This window comes from Neofelis nebulosa, chromosome 5, assembly GCF_028018385.1.
Source record: "Neofelis nebulosa isolate mNeoNeb1 chromosome 5, mNeoNeb1.pri, whole genome shotgun sequence".
Lineage (NCBI taxonomy): Eukaryota > Metazoa > Chordata > Mammalia > Carnivora > Felidae > Neofelis > Neofelis nebulosa.
In genome coordinates, this window is record NC_080786.1 from 158,108,074 (window position 1) to 158,124,932 (window position 16,859).

Genomic DNA, 16,859 nt, shown 5'->3' on the forward strand with positions numbered 1-16,859 from the left:
ATAGTATGTGTAATGGTGCTGATCGAGTGGAATGATGCCTCAGATTTGCAGATCGCCTCAGTGCTCAGATTCCTTTGGTCCCCTGGTACCAGCGATGTCCGTCTACGGAGGCTCCTGGAGAGTTGGGGGGCCTGCCCCAAGGTCACCGTGTGGCCCTGCCTCACTGTGCCCCCGGGTAGCCACATCCCGCTGGCTTGTCGTCTGCCCGGCAGGTTTTAGTTCTGCGTGTGGTTCGGCCACTTGCAACGTCTCTCTGAGCTCCGACGTCGTGCGGGTCTGCAAGGCATCCGGTATTCGCTGTTACCCCTGCGGGACGTGTGCGGCTCTGTCAGGGGCTGCAGCACAGGGGACTGTGGAGACCGAGCCCACCGGCTTCAGCGGGGGTCTGCGACTTCCCAGCCCGCTTTCAGAGTCTGCAAAGTAAGGCATGTGTAGGACGGTGGCTCAGAATGAAAACTCCCTTTTTGTCATTATGGAAGCAATGCTTATTGTAAGACATCGGAGATACAGGTGCAAGATTAACTTCATGAAAAAGGAAAAGTGATCATTCTTTTTTTTTAGTTCTTAAAAACGTTTTATTTATTTTTGAGAGAGACAGAGAGCAAGCAGGGGGAGGGGCAAAGAGAGAGGGAGACACAGAATCCTGAGCAGGCTCCAGGCTCTGAGCCGTCAGCACAGAACCTGACGCGGGGCTCGAACTCACAGACCGTGAGATGGTGACCTGAGCCAAAGTCTGACGCTTAACCGACTGAGCCACCCAGGTGCCCTGCAAAGGTCATAATTCTTTTAGCTAAACCTTTGAATCTAAGCAGTCTTCATAGTTTCGTCCAGTTGTTAGAACTGGAATCAGAGTTCGAAGGTTAGTGGCAGTTCAGTCTTCGTGTTGTGTTATTATGGTGGGAGCCCAGTAGTGCTGACTCGTGCTTCGGGCCTTCCCAGCGTCCCCCTGGGAGGTGAGCACACACTCGAAGACCCCCACCCCACCGCGGTGCTAGCTGCTGAGAGCCCTCCTGCTCGGTGGGGTTTGCCTGGAGCACCTCCTACAGCCCCCTGCTCTCTCCCACCCGGTCCTGCTGAACCTTGGGATGGTTTTACCCCCTCCCAGACACCAGCATGGAGAAGGCCAGTCAGGCCAGGTGTTCCTGCAGAAGGCATGGCCTTGGCCTTCGTGGAGGCCACTCATTTCTGTTCACCGTACAGGGACCCTTCCCTGTACTCAGCCAACCTGTGACTTTAATGCTCTCTGACAGCTTGACAACTGACATCTTTCTTTGCTTACTTACAAAGAGGTACAACTAAGAAGCTTACCAAAGCCCATTTACATTTATTCTTTTATAAGTTTTGTTCCTGTTTGTGTACCATTTTTTAAATTGGGTGTTTGTGTTTGTATTATTGACTATAAAGGCTATTGAAAGATCGCCTGAGGAGACGTGGCTCTTATTTCCAGTTGGCCTGCACAGGGAGGTCACTGAGTCCGTCCCACCCCCTACTCCCACCCCTCCCTCCCTCCCTCAGGGTCATCTAGAAGGTGCTGCCTTCTGACAGGGGCGCTCCAGGGCCCCTGGATGTGCAGGGAGATGCACGGCCATTTATCCAGGGGACTCGGCAGAGCTGATGGAAGAAGTCAGCCTTTCCTGGAGGTGCTCTCCCTCTGGCACCTGCCATCACACCCGTGGCCCACCGGGTGTGGATCAGGGGCTGGGTGAGGACTGGGCCTCAGGCCGAGTGAGCCCCAAAGCAAGTTGTCTTTGTGTTTTGTGTTTGTGGGCACACCAGTCGGCCCATTCTCCCGCTCCGACTTGGTGCTGCGTGTGGCCCCGTGCGGTTCTGGGCTTCATTGCTTCGTGACCATGACCATGCCCGGCTGTGCGAGGTGCTGGCTGCTCTGTCCTGTGCAGCCAGCCCAGTGCTCAGCTGGGTGAGCTGGTTACGTGTAAGGGGGCGGTTCCCGGGCTCACGTGTCTAGAACACTGGTTTACTGAAAATCTTCCCGGATAGGATTTTAACTCGTAATATAACTGGCTTTTATATAAGTAAGGTGCACTTTTGTTGGCTGATTGTTTGCATGCGATGCCCCACCCGACTCTGGTTTCTTGTCCTCTAACGTAGTCATTGTGCTGTCGAGTGCAGAGTTCACGGACCACACATGCAAGGGTACTGCTTAGAGGCGAACTTGAGACTTGACTTTGAAAATACATTTCTTTAAGAATTACTTTAATGCTGGGGCTCCTGGGTGGCTCAGTCGGTTAAGCATTTGACTCTTGATTTCAGCTCAGGTCCTGATCTCACAGTTTGTGACTTCAAGCCCCACGTCGGGCTCTGCACTGGCAGTGCAGAGCCTGCTTGGGATTCTCTCTCTCCCTCTCCCTCTCTCTCTGCCTCTCCTCTGCTCATACTCTCCCCTCTCTCTCAAAATAAATATATAAACCAAAAAAAAATTTTTTTTTTGAAAATCTTAAAAAAAAGAATGACTCTAAGTCCCTGGAAAGTATGAATAAGCAGCCTTTCTACTGTGTGCTGTGGAATTTATAGTGTGGACACAATCAATCCCCTGCACTTGTCTGCTGTTGGCTCAGTATCTCTGCTTCAATTACTGTCTGTCTCTTATTGTGTCAAGTGAGCCTGGAGATCTGATTTACCAAAAACAGCCTCAGGCGATGGGACGTGGCGAAGCGTCTGTGCTGGCCTGCTCCGCGCAGTGGTGGCGAATGGCCGACACCCGCGGTGCTCTCCGCGTGCAGGGACCGGGCCACATGCTGTGAGCGTTACTGACCAGAGAGACCCGGAGCCCCAAGAGCCTTGCAGGAGGCCTCCTGGCTAGAAATTGAACCGGGCTCGCTGGGACCATCACACCAGCACCCCCCTCCACCTGCTAATAGCCGTCCTGCAGGCCACACATAAGTGCGGCAGGCTTCCGGTGGAGTGTGACCTTGAACAAGGCCCTTATGACCCATGTAAGAGGAGAGTAATAATCATAGATACTGGGAAAACATTTCTTAATCATGAGTTGTACTCAGAAGATAACCTTTCACATTGGTGGGAACCAGATCACAGCTGCTTTGTTTACAACTATTTCTGATTTAAGGACTCAAGAGGAAAGTTAGTACTTAACTTTAGACACGTTTTCGAGAAAGCTGCTAATAGAGATACAAGCAGGAGTCAAGATGTGATTAGTCGGGGTCACCGCAGACAGGACGCCCCCATCTTGCACACCAGGAGGCACAGAGGATCAGCTCTGAGGCCTGCTGGGAAGGGCAGGGGGGTCCGGCCAGAGAGGAACGCTCAGGGGGATGGGTGCTGGGACTGGTTCTGGGGGAGCAGTGGGCCTTCTGGAGCAGTGCGGCAGCCGCAGCCTTGGCCCAGGGCCTTCTGGGAGCAGTGGGGCGGCCACAGCGGTGGTCCTGGGGCCTTCTGGGAGCAGTGGGGAGGCTGCAGCAATGGCCTGGGGCCTTCTGGGAGCAGTGTGGTGGTCTCAGTGGTGGCCCAGGGCCTTCTGGGCACGTAGCGTCTATGGCTCCAGTGGTCACAAGCCTGGGAGCCTGCCGTGGTGGGGCTCACGTGCAAGCCTGTGCTGGGGGAGAAGTCACACGTGTTTGGGGTGCTCTGTTGGCCATGTCAGGAAAACCCTAGACAGCAGGTTTGCATCCTTGGGTGGAAGCAAGTGACTAGAAGCATGTTGGAAATCTGGGGCTCTCGTCTTTGCCAAGGCTGTCTCCGTGCTCGCCCTCTGCTTTGGGCCCGTGTGCTTGCTGCTGGCCGGCTCCTCGGCGGGGTGCCCAGTGTGGGAACTTCTCTGGTCGCTGTCTCCCCATGCTGCCGTGCTGAATGCAGCCCGGCTCAGCGGCTGGGGGCTTTGTGTTCTCTAATAAGGTCCTGGTTGTTAACAGTAGCTCGTCTGTTTTTGGACAAGTTGACATCTCGTTGGCACGTTTTAGTAAAAGTTATAAATTAGGAAAAATTGATAAAATCCTGTGTCGTTCCTTCTGGCAAAGACCAACACATGGCCCTCATTAGAGCAGCAGACACGGAGCGGATGGAACCCGAGAGGAGCCAGCACATCGTGCTCCCGTCCAGTAGGCCGCCGGCCATCTGGGGTGTTTGTGGTCTCAGAGCAGAGTGCGGCCTATTTAGGGGAAACAGCTGTAGCAGCAGGTTAAGCCCCTGGGACGGGGCAGGCGCTGGAGGTGGGGACTCCTGACCAGCTGCGGGGCTCGGCTAGGTTGTCTGAGCTGCGGTGAGCCCCGTGTATCTGACACAAAGGCAGGGCTCTGGAGAAGGAGCTGGACGTGGGAGAGCTCGGGGTCGCTCGTCGGGCCCATCCTCACAGGCGGGTGCTGGGCATGTAGAGGCCAGGAGGCCGAGGTGCCTGGCCTCACAGCCTAGTGGGGGAGGCCGGCGGCAAGTGGGGAGGCAGGCTGCACATCACAGGCCTCGGTGAGTGGAGGGAGATGAAGAGTGACACTCTGGCTTAGGACAGTGGCAGATCCTCTCCCGGGTGGAGGACTGTGAGGAGGTGCAGCCTGCAATGATCTGGGGGAAAAGCAGGGCAGGTCTGGTGACCCGAGATCATGCGATTCTGTGTGGAAAAGCAGCTGGCAGGGTGCTGAGGATGCCCCTGGGATGGGCGTGGTGAGGAGGGACCAGGGCGTCCCCCTGTACGGGGAGAGGTGGCTCCCCGGCTCCAGCAGGTGGTGGGGGAGGCTGTGGGTGTGGGTCCGAGTGCTGCAGGACTTCCTGGTGACCTTTATGAGACACCCTGCTGCGGTGTGGGGGCGATGTCCGATTCCAGGGCCCCAGCGGCAGACAGCGGCCGCGTCACAGGGAGGATGCGCGGGGCCCCAGCTCGAGATGCCCGGTGCACGGGACGGGGCAGAGGTGGGGAGGCTGGGATGTGTGGTGCTTACTTCGGGAGAAGAGCTGGCGGGGGGTGGGGGGGGAGGAGAGAGAACCCGGGTGGCTGGAGGTGCCAGGCTTGAACACCGGCTGCATGTGCGCAGGGCAGGTAAGACTGCAGAGGGGACACATTTACCCACATTTGCGTTGGTGCAATCGCTACCAAGCCTGCAGCCGATCCAGAAGACGCCAGGGTCTCCTGTGCGCCAGGCCTCGCGGGGCCCTCCCGCCTCCCCCGCAGCAACGCCCCTGCACCCTCTACCCCCAGGTGCCACCCGTGCCCTCAGCATTAACGGGACGGGGGACTTTGCCCGCAGTGACAGGGCTGCAGCTCCTTTCCTTTGTCCGATGGCAAAGGGGGTCACTGTAGTGTTTGTCCTCCTGATGCGTCTGCCTGTGCTCTTCTGATTCGGTAGATTCCCCTTCTCTTCAGTGTTCCCCTGCTGACATGATGAGTGCTGTTATGCATCGCTGTGCCTTTTTTTTTTAAAAATTAAGACTTCGCGTTTTTAGAGCAGATTTTGATTCACAGCAGAATTGAGGAGAAGTACAGATTTACCGCCCCCCCCCCCCCCGCCAGACACCACCTCCTGCATTACCAACACCCACCACCTCAACGGTGTGCCTCTGACAGTGGACAGCCTGCACTGGCACGTCCACACCTGATCTTACGATGTTGGCTACTATCTGTGGGTTTGCACGAATGTGTGATAACACTTGTCCACCATCATAGTATCACAGAGCTTGTTTTCACTGCCCTAAAAATCTCCGCATTCTACCCATTTATCCACACCACCCCCACCACCCCTGGCAACCCCTGACCTTGCTGTTGCCTCCATGGTCCCGCCTTTTCCAGGGCGTCGCACAGATAGAATCGTACAGGATGCAGCCTTTTCAGATTGGCTGCTGTCACTTTGAGATGCACCTGCGGACCCTCCGTGTCTTCGTGGCGTGATGGCCCGCTCCTTCTTAGCGCCGAATACCATCCCGTCGTCTGGACGCACCCGTGTGTTTGCCCATCACCTCCCGAAGGGCACCTTGGTTGCTTCCAAGGTCTGGCAGTTATGAATAAAGCTGCCATAAACATCCGCCTGCGGGTTGTCGTGTGGACGTGAACGTTCACTTCCTCTGGGTAGACCTCAAGGAGCACGACCGCTGGGTCGTATGGTCAGAGCGTGTTCAGTTTTGTAAGAAACCGACAAACCTTCCTCCGCGGCGGCTGCCCCCCTCTGCTTTCCCGCCAGCAGTGAGGGAGCGTTCCTTCTGCTCCACGTCCCCGCCAGCGATCCGTGTTGTCGGGGTTCCAGGTTGTGGCCGTTCTCACGGGTGCACGGTGACATCGTTGTCGTTTTCATTTTCTTTCTTTTTTTTTAAATATGAAATTTATTGTCAAATTGGTATCCATACAACACCCAATGCTCATCCCAACTGGTGCCCTCCTCATTTTCATTTCCCTGATGACGTGTGACGTCTGTATGTCTTCTCTGGTGAGGTGTCTCTTCGGGTCTTTGGCCTACTTTTTAATCGGGTTGTCCGTTTTCTTATTGCTGAGTTTTCAGTGTTTGTGTATTTTGGATATATCTTCTTTTATCAGATATACGTGTTGCAAATATTTCTCTCAGTCTCTGGCTTGTCTGCTCATCTCTTACCAGTGTCTTTTGCAGAACAGAGATTTTACATTTTGACTCAGTCCAGCTTATCAGTTAGGTTGTACCTTTGGTGTTGTATCTAAAAAGTCGTCCCCCTGTCCAAGGTCCCCGAGGATTTCTCCTGTATCATCTTCCAGGCGTTTGATAGTTTTGGGTCTGCGATCTGTTGGGTCTACGATCCGTTTGGGTCTACGATCCTATGTTCTACATTTGGGTCTGCGATCTGTTGTGAGTGAACTGTTGTGAAGAGTGTAAGGTCTGTGTCCAGATTCCCCTTCGAGTACCCCGTGTGGAAGAGACTCTTTGCCCCCTTGATTGCCTTTGCTCCTTTGTCAGGGATCCGTCAGCTGTCTCTGTGTGGCTCTCTTTCTGGGTTCTCCGTTCTGTCCCGTGGATCGATTTGTGTGTCCTTTCTCCACCACCACACTGTCTTGATCACTGTAGCTTTACAGTGAGTCCTGAAGTCAGTAGTGTCGATCCTCCAACTTTGTTCTTTTTCAACATTGTGTTGGCTATTCTGGGTGTTTTGTCTGTCTATAAACTTTAGAATCGGCTTGTCAATAGCCACAAAATGACTTGCTGGGGTTTTAATGGGGATCACATTCAATCTACAGACAGACCAAGTTGGGAAGAACTGACATCTTCACAGTATTGAGTCTTCCTATCCATGAACATGGAATATCTCTGCGTTAATTTAGGTCTTTGATTTTGTTAGAGTTTTATAGTTTTCCTCATATAGGTCTTGTACATATTGTTAGGTTTATACCTAAATGTTTTATTTTTGGGGGGTGCTAATGTAAACAGTATTTTATTTTTTATTTCAAATTCCATATATTTATTGCTGGTATCTGGGAAAGCAATTGACTTTGGTATGTTAACCTTTTATACTGCAACCTAGCTATAATTACTTATTAGTTTGAGGAGGGTTTTTGTTGTTGTTGTTGGTTGCTGTGCTTATTTTAAGTATTCCAAGTTGCATTTCATTAGAAAAAACGTTTGTAGCAGTAATGCATGAACTTTATTTCCTATGCACAGCCTGCCATATCTTGTTCAATGCATGCAGAATCTCTGAAGGGTAATTGAACATCCATTACTTGGATGGTTGCCTAGAAAAAAAAAATATTTTATTGTAAATGTTATAAATTGAATGTTTCAGATACTTCAGTGATAGTATTTTGTTTGTATAATAGTGAAAGCAAAATACAAATAATGAAATTTATTCTCTAAACATACATGATTAAGTTGTTGAATTTCAGGTTACTTTCCTTCAAATGATTTAAGAATTTTATATTTCGGTTACCTTTGGTACATAATCAAATCATCATTTAATATTTTTGCTACAGTTATAAAATTAATCTAGACTTTAGCATGTTGCTTGATTTATAGTAAAGAATCAACACCAATAACCTCCATTTTAATACTCCTCTTTTTAAAAACTTGCAGTGTATGGCTGTTAAAAATAAAACCCATAACAACCACAAGTAATATGTAAAACTTTTCTTAAAACCATTCTGTTTTGAGAATAAAAATGGATAAAATCCAGCAATAATTGCTAGTAATTTTAACCAAGTTTACTGCTTGTCTTAAACATTTTTTTTAAATCTATACATTTTTACTGAATTCCTAAAGATAGTATAGCAGTACAATAGAGAATATTCCTGTTCCAGCACATCTTTAGTATAAGTAAGTCATGTTCTTTATATTTATTCCAGAATATCGTTTTTCCCACAGGGAGGGGAGGGCATGAAGAGGTAGGAACATGCCCAGCTTCCCTCTCCCTGGTGGAGAGATAAGGGTACTGTCAGAAGACAAGAGGAACATTCTTTTTACACACATGTTGTGTACTTCGTGTTACAACATGTGCATCTACAAAGGTACAATAATACAGCAGATAACTGTCTGCCACCCGCCACCTGAGAAATAAAACATAGCGGGTTGAATTGTGCCATTTGAAGTCAGTTCTTGCATGCGGTCACCCCACGTCCAGTCCCGTTTGTTAGGAAGTACTCGTTACTGACTCGGGGCACCACGTTGTCCGCGCAGTGAGTTCTGGGGTGTGCTTGTTGTGACCCTGGACTTGGCCGCCATCACACCGATGGGTCGTCTGCGAACCACGCATGCTGTTTTGGGCGTTGACACCGCACTGTGTCCGGTCTGGGAGGTCCGGCCCTGCCTCATCGCTTCCCTAGTTAGTGTTTGTGGCTGTTCGGACTTGTTCATTTCTCCACATAAGCTTTAGAACCAGCTGGCCTAGTTCTGTCGCGATTCTAACTGGAATGAGGTTACACTTAAATCCAGGTCCTTTGATGGCAACTTGAGTGGTCTTTTCACACCTTGGTGCCCCCCAAGCCTAGCTTAGTTCCTACTGCTGCAGGGGCATTCCGAAAAAGGAGGAAATTATTTAAACACTGCTGTCAAATAAAGCTTTTCTCTAATTGGCCGTTCCTGGAATTGTGTTCCGTATGGGATTTTTGTGGAGCTTTAATTCTTAATGTGTTTGTAGTCCAGGCCAGAAGAAGTGCTTTGCAGAATGAAAGAAAAATGGTTACGTGAAATGCCCTAAAGTGCTTGCATTTATTATTTTGCTTTGTTTTATAACCTTTGGTATAAGAGTTGGCATTTGTAGAAGCCGAAAATGTTGACTTCTGCTCTGCAGGAGATTTTTGGCTGCCATTCTTAATGTGCATGTACCACACGCCCCCGGGCACAGCCTGATCATTTTCTACTGTGAGACATTTCCCGTGTCCTTTTTTTAGGGTTTTAATATGTAAGAGCAGGTGAACAAGGTGAGCTCTACAGGTCAGGTGAGCCCCGTTAGAGCCCGGCACCATTGCGCTCGGACTCACCGTCATTACTGTTGCAAGAGGGACTCTTATCGTCCCAGACCTCCAGGGGAGCCCTCCACGGACCGGGGGTTGCTTAATTGTGTAGTGTGCCTTCTGCCTACTCTTAATTTAACTTCTTATCTTGAGATCACGTAGATCCACACATAGCCGTAAGGAAATGACACGAGAGAGAGCCCATATTTGCTTTACACGGTACACCCTGCGATGAGGATGTTGACCTCCATACAGTCAAGATCCAGGACGTCCTTTTACCACACGGATCCCTCCTGTTGCCCTTTTATAGCCACACCCACAGCCTCCCCAAACCCTGATGACCGCTAACCTGTTCCCCATTTGTACAGTTTTCTCATTTCAAGAATGTTACGTATGGAATATACATGGGTCCATGCAGTGGCCACGAGATTGGTTTTTTCCAGGAAGCCCTATTCTCCGGCGATCCCTCCGGACTGTTGTGTATATCAATAGTCTGCTCCTTTTCATTGCCACATAGTGTTCCATGGTATGGATGGGCCACATTTTATTTAATCATTCACCTGTTGAAGGGCGTCTGGGTTTTCCCCAGTTTGGGACTATTAGGAATCAAGTTGCTATAAACACTCATGTTTATTACAAAATTTTTTTTTTTAGTAGTCTCTTCGCCTGACGTGGGGCTTGAACTCATGAGTTCAAAAGTTGCACGCTTTCACAACCAAGCCAGCCAGGTACCCCTGGACACAGTGTGTACGTGAACCGTGTCTTCATCTCTCTGGGATAAAATGCCCATGTTCAGTTTTTAAGAAGCTGCCCAACCAACCGCTCTGCAGAGCGGCCGCCCCTGTTCCGGTCCCGCCGGCCACGTGCGAGGGATCTGGTTTGTCTGCGTCCGTGCCTGCGTGTGCGGTGGTCACCGTTTTGTATGCGGGCCGCTCTCACGGGTGTGTGGTGGTGCCTCACGTGGTTGAAGCTACATTTCCCCGGGGCTGACGGTCGCGGACCCGTGTCGGGTGCTTACCTGCCATCTCTCTCTGCACGTATATCCTCTATGATGATACTGGCTGTTCATGTCTCCTGTCCGTTTTCTGACGGGCTTGTTTTATCGTTTAGTTTTGAGAATCTCATGTGTGTTCTATTTGGATACGTGGCTGTCAACCCTTTTCTCCCCATCTGTGGCCTGTCTTTGTGTCTCCTCAATAGGGTCTCAAGCAGGAGTGTTTCCTTTGGAGGAGCCCAGTTTGTCAGCGTTTCCTGCCACGGGTCGTGTATTGGGTGCCAGTCTGCAGGCTCTTTGCCTCATCCGAGACCCTGAGGGTTTTCTCCTGTGAATTCGTTGTTTCTCATTGAAGCCCCGGGTCCATTTTGAGTGGATCCCATGCAGGGTGCAGACTTGGGTGCCCCAGGGCTCCGGCACCGTCTGTGGACAGCACCGTTCCTCCTCCACGGCCGCTCGCTGGCACCGTCGTCCACAGCGTGACCTGTTGGTCAGGCCTCTCGCTAGGTCCCTTGTTCTGCGCGTCTGTCCCTCCCCGACTCCACGCCGGCCTGCTGACCGGTGCTGCTCAACCAGCCGCTAAAATCAGTTAGACTTACTCCTCGCTTCCTTCTTTTTGGTGACGGCCGCTTTAAAATCTTTTTCCAGTAATTGGAACATCTCTGGGTTGGCATTCTGTTGATCGTGTTTTTTCATTCAGTTAGAGATCTTTGTGGCTCTCCGTAGGATGAATGATTTTTGCTTTGAAACCTGGACGGATTATGTTCCAGAAGTCTTACTGGAGCTTCCTGTTTCCGCTGACTTTCTCTCACGCCGCTCTCTCTGTCAGGGGAGGGCCCCCCACCCCCCCCCATCACTGCCGTGCGGGTCCAGGTTCCCCGCAGGCCACCGCTGACAGTTCCCAGGTTGCCGCTCTTCCGTGGCCTCCACTGACGTTGCCAGGTGGAGGCGAGTCTTGACTCCCAGCTGGGCCTCCCCTGACACCCCCAGTGGGGATGAGATGGGCACCTTGGCAGGCTCCCCGAGTGTCAGCCCTCACTGTGCGGTGCAGGTGGGAGGGTGGGGTCCGGCCGGGGAGGGCGTTTGCTCTGTCAGTTGCCTGTCGAGCTGGCGGGTGCCTGTCTTGGACCTTTGGCCACAGTCAGTTCTTGTTTGGTTCGTGTGTGTTGTCTCTGTCTGTCTCTCGGTGTTTCCAGGTTACCAGCGTCTTCGGCTCCCGGTCTGGGATAATGATGCAAAAAGCAGGCCCGGGGGCTCCCTGCTGCACAGTTCCTTGGTCCCAGCTCGTCTGCGACCTGGTCTGTGACCTGGCCTGCCTTCTTCCCTCCTCCCAGAGCCTTTCCGATGTTCGCTTTAGACGTCATGTCCAGGAGAGTTGCTTGTACTGAGCTAGAGGAAAGGAAAGATGACCCCTGCTCCACTGGCCACTGTGCACATCCCTTCTGCTGTTTTGAAACCGGTGTTCAGCCAGTAAGAACAGAGTGCCCTGCAGGGTGTGAGTGTGTGTCCAGAGTTAATAGTTGGGGTTCCTCTGACGTGCCCTGTGACTGTGTGCTTTCCTGCAGGCCACCTGCTGGCCGTCTTCAGGGTGTGCCCCCGGCCTGCCCTCTCGCTCGGGTTAGCCGTCACATACCCGTCTTCCCAGTGAGTGACCCCTCAGAGCACCTGCGTTCCACCGAGGGCGAATTGTGGTTTACCCCGTGACGACCTCTTCCCTCCCACTTTGGACCTCGAGGAAGTTCCTCTCTATTAAAACTCTATTAAGGGAATGTTAAAGCACGTGCAAATTCAGAATTGCAAATGGAAGCCTTCGTGCCCATCAGCGGGCATCAGCACACCAGCACGACCCCTCTGTGCCACCCGGACACCGTCTGCTGTTCCCTGCACTCGCACTGTGTGCTAGTTTATAGTAATAAACCCCAGATGTTACCATTTTGTGTGTAAGTACTTCAGAATATATCACTAAAATTTAAGCACCATTTCCACCCCTGAAACAATTAATAATCCCTTAATATGACCAGCTACTCAGGTGATATTTATATTGAAATTTCTCAATTGCAGAATCTACTTGATCCGTTTAGGTTTTATAGTATCTACCCTGTGCTTTGCACCAAATACATCTTCAGCAAATACATCATGAAGTAATGAATCAATACAAAATAGCAATGCTTTTGAAACCACGTGGAACACTTTCTTGAATAAAGGACTCTAAATAGAGGGCCCCCGGCGGCTCAGTCAGGGGGACAAGCAGGTCTTCACTTCGGGGTCGCGGGTTCGAGTCCCACGTGGGGGCAGAGATTACTTAAATAGATAAAATAAATAAAGGGTTCTAAATAGGAACCCATGTAACTTTTAGCAACAAATTTGCCAGTTATATGTTGGGATTCGCCATTATTAACAAGCGATTGTCATGAAAACACACATTTTAGATACCTGAGGGATATTTACGACACATGTGCCTATTTCAGCACGTTTTCGTTACCATTATCCTGAAAGCACTGGATTTGCCTTTTAGTGACTTACAGTGTAAGTTTCATTTCGGTTTTATTCTATACAAAGAGACTGTGGCCAGAACATTTACAGTCTTTTCCTCGCTCGCCGTCTGATGGGGTCCTTTATTATGGATAATGCATTCATACAGCCTTGCAGAGCACAGCCACAGTATTCAGGAAGACGGGGCTTTGAACTTGCTCGTAGTCGGAGAATCGGAGTAATTGTTCCTTGAGGGTGCCTGTGGTTTCTCCTGCCAACAAAGGAAGTCACAGGTGGCTAAGGGGCTAGGTCCGACTTGAACGGCTGTGTGTGCCCTTTAGTGGCACCCACACGAGGTGCTGTTCAGGACGAAGAAAAGAAGTGGGGGGAAATCCTGCAGTGGCCTTGCTCCGGCCAGACCAGAGTGCTCTGGGCGGTGGTGACCATTGGCATGGCCAATGGCCAATGGCATGGGCTGGCGTGTGTGTGGCTCTGTTGTCTTCCGTTGTGACATGAAGTGTCTTCACTGCGTCCCATGGGAAGGCTCTCTCCGAGCCGTCCTTGTCCTCCCTGCCCTCCAGGGCCCCGTCCCCGGCACGGTCCGCCCGGCTCAGAGGGCGCCTCCCTTGCCGTGTCTCCTTCCACCTCCGCCGTCCCTCCTGGCACCGCGGCCCCGGCTGGCGGTCCTTCGGTGTCCTGGACCGTGCCAGAGCGGTGGGCGCATCCCCGCGTTCGGTGCTGGACGACAGAGCAGCCCTCCTCGTGTGAAGGCTTCTCCTCTCACTTGTACTTCTGTCGCAGTGGTTCCCGCACAGCGGACTTACCCCCTGTACTCATGCGACGGGCACGCTCAAAGTCATTTTCTTGCTGTCTTTCAGACAGAAACCGTCTCCGCCAGTCAAGAGACCCTCACAAGCACTTTGCCATGGATGTAGAAGAAGAAGAAAACATGAGTAAGACCTGGGCCCATCATGTAGCGTCAAGTAGCTAATTCTCCGTTACCATCGTAGTGTTCTTGTAAATAGTTGTAATGAGACGAATTTGGGAAAAGTGATTTCCTTTCCTGCGAAATGGGCTAACGGTGGAATGTTTTAACTTTCTGATGTGTTCCCTGCAGTGGGTGTTGGTACTTGTGTGGGCGTTTTCCTCACAGCCGTCTGTCTGGACCTTCCACTGCCATCGTTCCGGGACCGACACGTGTGTACTAGGAGGGAGAACACGTGTCTCTAGATGCACGTGCCTCACAGCTGCACGGGTTCGTGCCATGTCGCGGCGTGGGTCTCCTACCAGTGGCTGGATTTTCATGTGTGCAAATCTAACATACCCTTTGGGATTGATTGAAGTACTTGGTCATTTGGGAGAATATAGCTAAATGTTCCCCTGCAAAGACAGTGAATTCTCCCTGTGCTTTGAGGGAAGGGGGCTCCCGCAAGCCTGCTGATTTTAAGTTTCCAAGACTTTGGCGAGCCTTTGGGCTGCTGTAGACCGGAGCTCACCGTGGGGCCTGCTCTGTCTGCCACACTGTCCCGTCTGTGGAGCAGGGCGGCGAGCCTCAGGGGCACACAGCTCCCCCCACCCCCGGCCCCCCACAGTGGTGCTCTCTGCCAAAAGAAGTTTGCGGAATGCACTTGTCTCTTCTGTTTTATCTTTAATCCCCGAGAGCAGTGCATTTGGATGAGGTTTAAAGGCTCCCACAGAAGTTGGGGCGATGACAGCGAAGACACCGTTTTCTGATCTGCATCCGTACTTGCAGCGTCTGGTCGTGCCCAGGGAGGAGCAGGCGGGCATGCACGCCGGGTGACCTCGTACCGAGACTGGTCACCGTGACTAGAACACCGCTCAGCACGTCTCCCTGTGACTCCTCTCGGGGCCGACCAGCTGAGGCCTTGGGCTTGGGCTTGCGGCCACTTAGGACCCGGAAGCTCAGCGGGCAGGGCGCTCCCGCCTCCTGGGCCGCCGAGCTCTGCGGTGCTCTGGGCCTTGGTTGCACGAACCACACGGAGAACGTGCTCTTTGGCGGTTGCGAGTGTGGGAGAGCGTGACCGTGGCGCTGCCCTCCCCCGCTGCCTGCAGGGTGCTGTCCTCCGGCTGGTGTCCCCATCAGAGCCTACTCTTAAGGCCTGTTTGGGGCGCAGCCTGTCTCTGCTCGTCAGCTTCACTCACCACGGCCACTGTTGCCCGGGCACTAAGCCCCCCGTGAGGACTGTGTGAGCACGTGTCCCCCAAGCCTCCTTTTCTCGGGGCCGCGGGCTGTTGTCCGCCTGGCGTGGGTGGAGACTTCAGGGCATGCAGATCCTGTGGTAACTCACCAAGATGAAGGATTCTTCTGGGTGATTTTCCTGAAGGGTGAATGCGGGTTCCGGTCTGGAGGTCTGTGCTGAGGTCCCACGTTTCCTACCGTTTGAAAAGCAGCAAAGATTTTATTGGGTGGCGTTCACATCCGTGAATTAACGTCGCGCCCACGTCTGCTTAGGAAGAGCTGTGATAGCAGGGTCTGTCTGTCTAATTCAGTGTGTGTTCCCTTTACACAGCAGCACCTCTGATAAGACGGGATACGAGCAGTGTCTGAGTGCTTCTGAAGCAAGTAACAACTTGGAATTTACGTGAACTCTATTATAGGAAGCGTATTTTTTTTCTTTTACATCTCAAGATTGTTTGTCAGTCCACTACTGATCATTTTTATCTCCTAAAGGACAGCCTTTGTTTCAGAGACAGTGAGTCTGTGATGGAACACACTTACGCGCGTGTCTACACGGCCTGATCTTCCATGTCGACAATCCTGTTTGGCAACAGCGTCAGGATGTATGCAGTCGCCTGATGTGTGACGTTCTTGCCTATTAGTTCACCTAAATTCTGTCTTGCTCTGCCCTTTTTAACCTTTGTTTCCTTCGAGCACCGAAAGGAGTAACCTATCGAGCTTTTGCTGGAGGATGTTATAAATGAAAATTTAGTGTCCATTCCGTCAGCTTTGTCAACTGGGAGAAGTGGTGTGTGTGTCGGGAGTACTGGGGAGTATTTGACGTCTGCAGAGAGAGGTCAGCAGCCTCCCAACCTCCGCCTCCGTGCAGAGTCCGTTTCCCAGAGTGTGGGTTTAAGCCAGGGTTATTCTTTACATCCCAGCTGAGGGCCGGCCGCCCCGGAAGTTTGAGAACTTTCACTTTGGGGATTGGTGGCCGTCAGTCGGACTTTCTGTCCCATTTATCTTCCCGTGTCCACAGTGCTGTTTGCTTAGCGTCACAAGCATCTACTTCTAGATTATGTACCGTGACGCGAGGGCTGACTTGTCAGGGCACTTGTAAGTTGCTTACACGTGTAAAAATTATTTCGGTTACTAACTACACCTTTGAGCGCTAATGAAAGGTCTTCCAATGCAGTCCCACTGACAGGGCCCCGGTCGTTACTCCTACGCTTCACGCGGCAGACGGCCTATGAAGATGAGCTGGGAAAACAGGGAATTGTTTCTTTCTCTCTTTTTAAAAAAAGGTTAATAAACTTACAGAGAAGAGTAAATGCCTTTTAATTCCCCGTTTTGAAATTAAAATCATATTTGTTTCGCCAAACTTAGAGAGTTTTAAAATTATCTTCATTAACTGCAAATAGAAACTACCTTTAAAAGGTGGGATAGGCAGCTTATCCTGTCAATCCGTCAAATATTTGTTTCTTAAAAAAAGACAAAATCGCTGCCTTTACTTGGAAAGTTAGGAAGTGGAAGTGGTAGCCTGTTCGCAGCTTCAGTTTTATGTCTCGTTATGTACTTTTTCCTATCGTGGAATACATTAAGGATCCAGAGATAAATCAATCCCTGTGTGTCATGAAAAAATGTAAGCTCACACTAGAAGTGAGGCTGCATCCCTCAGTGATGACATGAGGACTTTTTCCCAGATTGATTCACGGACTAAATCCAGTGACCTCACATAGTGATCGAATATTCTAACCCTGAAACACTAATTCCTTGTGAGTGCATCTTGTAAATCCTGGCCCTGGTCCGGGAGGTGCTGCAGTCCAGAGCCCGGTGTGGGCACAGTCAGAGCA

At 51.3% G+C, this 16,859-nt stretch overlaps 1 protein-coding gene across 19 annotated transcripts in view; it reads left to right on the forward strand.

Annotated features, from left to right (window-relative positions):
- Positions 1 to 16,859, forward strand: part of ADARB1 (adenosine deaminase RNA specific B1) — a 136,131-nt gene that overhangs the window by 76,065 nt on the left and 43,207 nt on the right. For 10 of the 19 annotated variants that reach the window (XR_009262402.1, XR_009262401.1, XR_009262400.1 and 7 more), the window contains 2 exons: positions 13,706 to 13,780; positions 16,046 to 16,122. Coding sequence is in view for 15 of the 19 variants with exons in the window: in XM_058732237.1 (XP_058588220.1) it covers positions 13,706 to 13,780; positions 16,046 to 16,122 (152 nt within the window). In the remaining 4 variants the exon portion in view is untranslated. The other 9 variants (XM_058732244.1, XM_058732242.1, XM_058732243.1 and 6 more) reach the window with 4 other exon arrangements.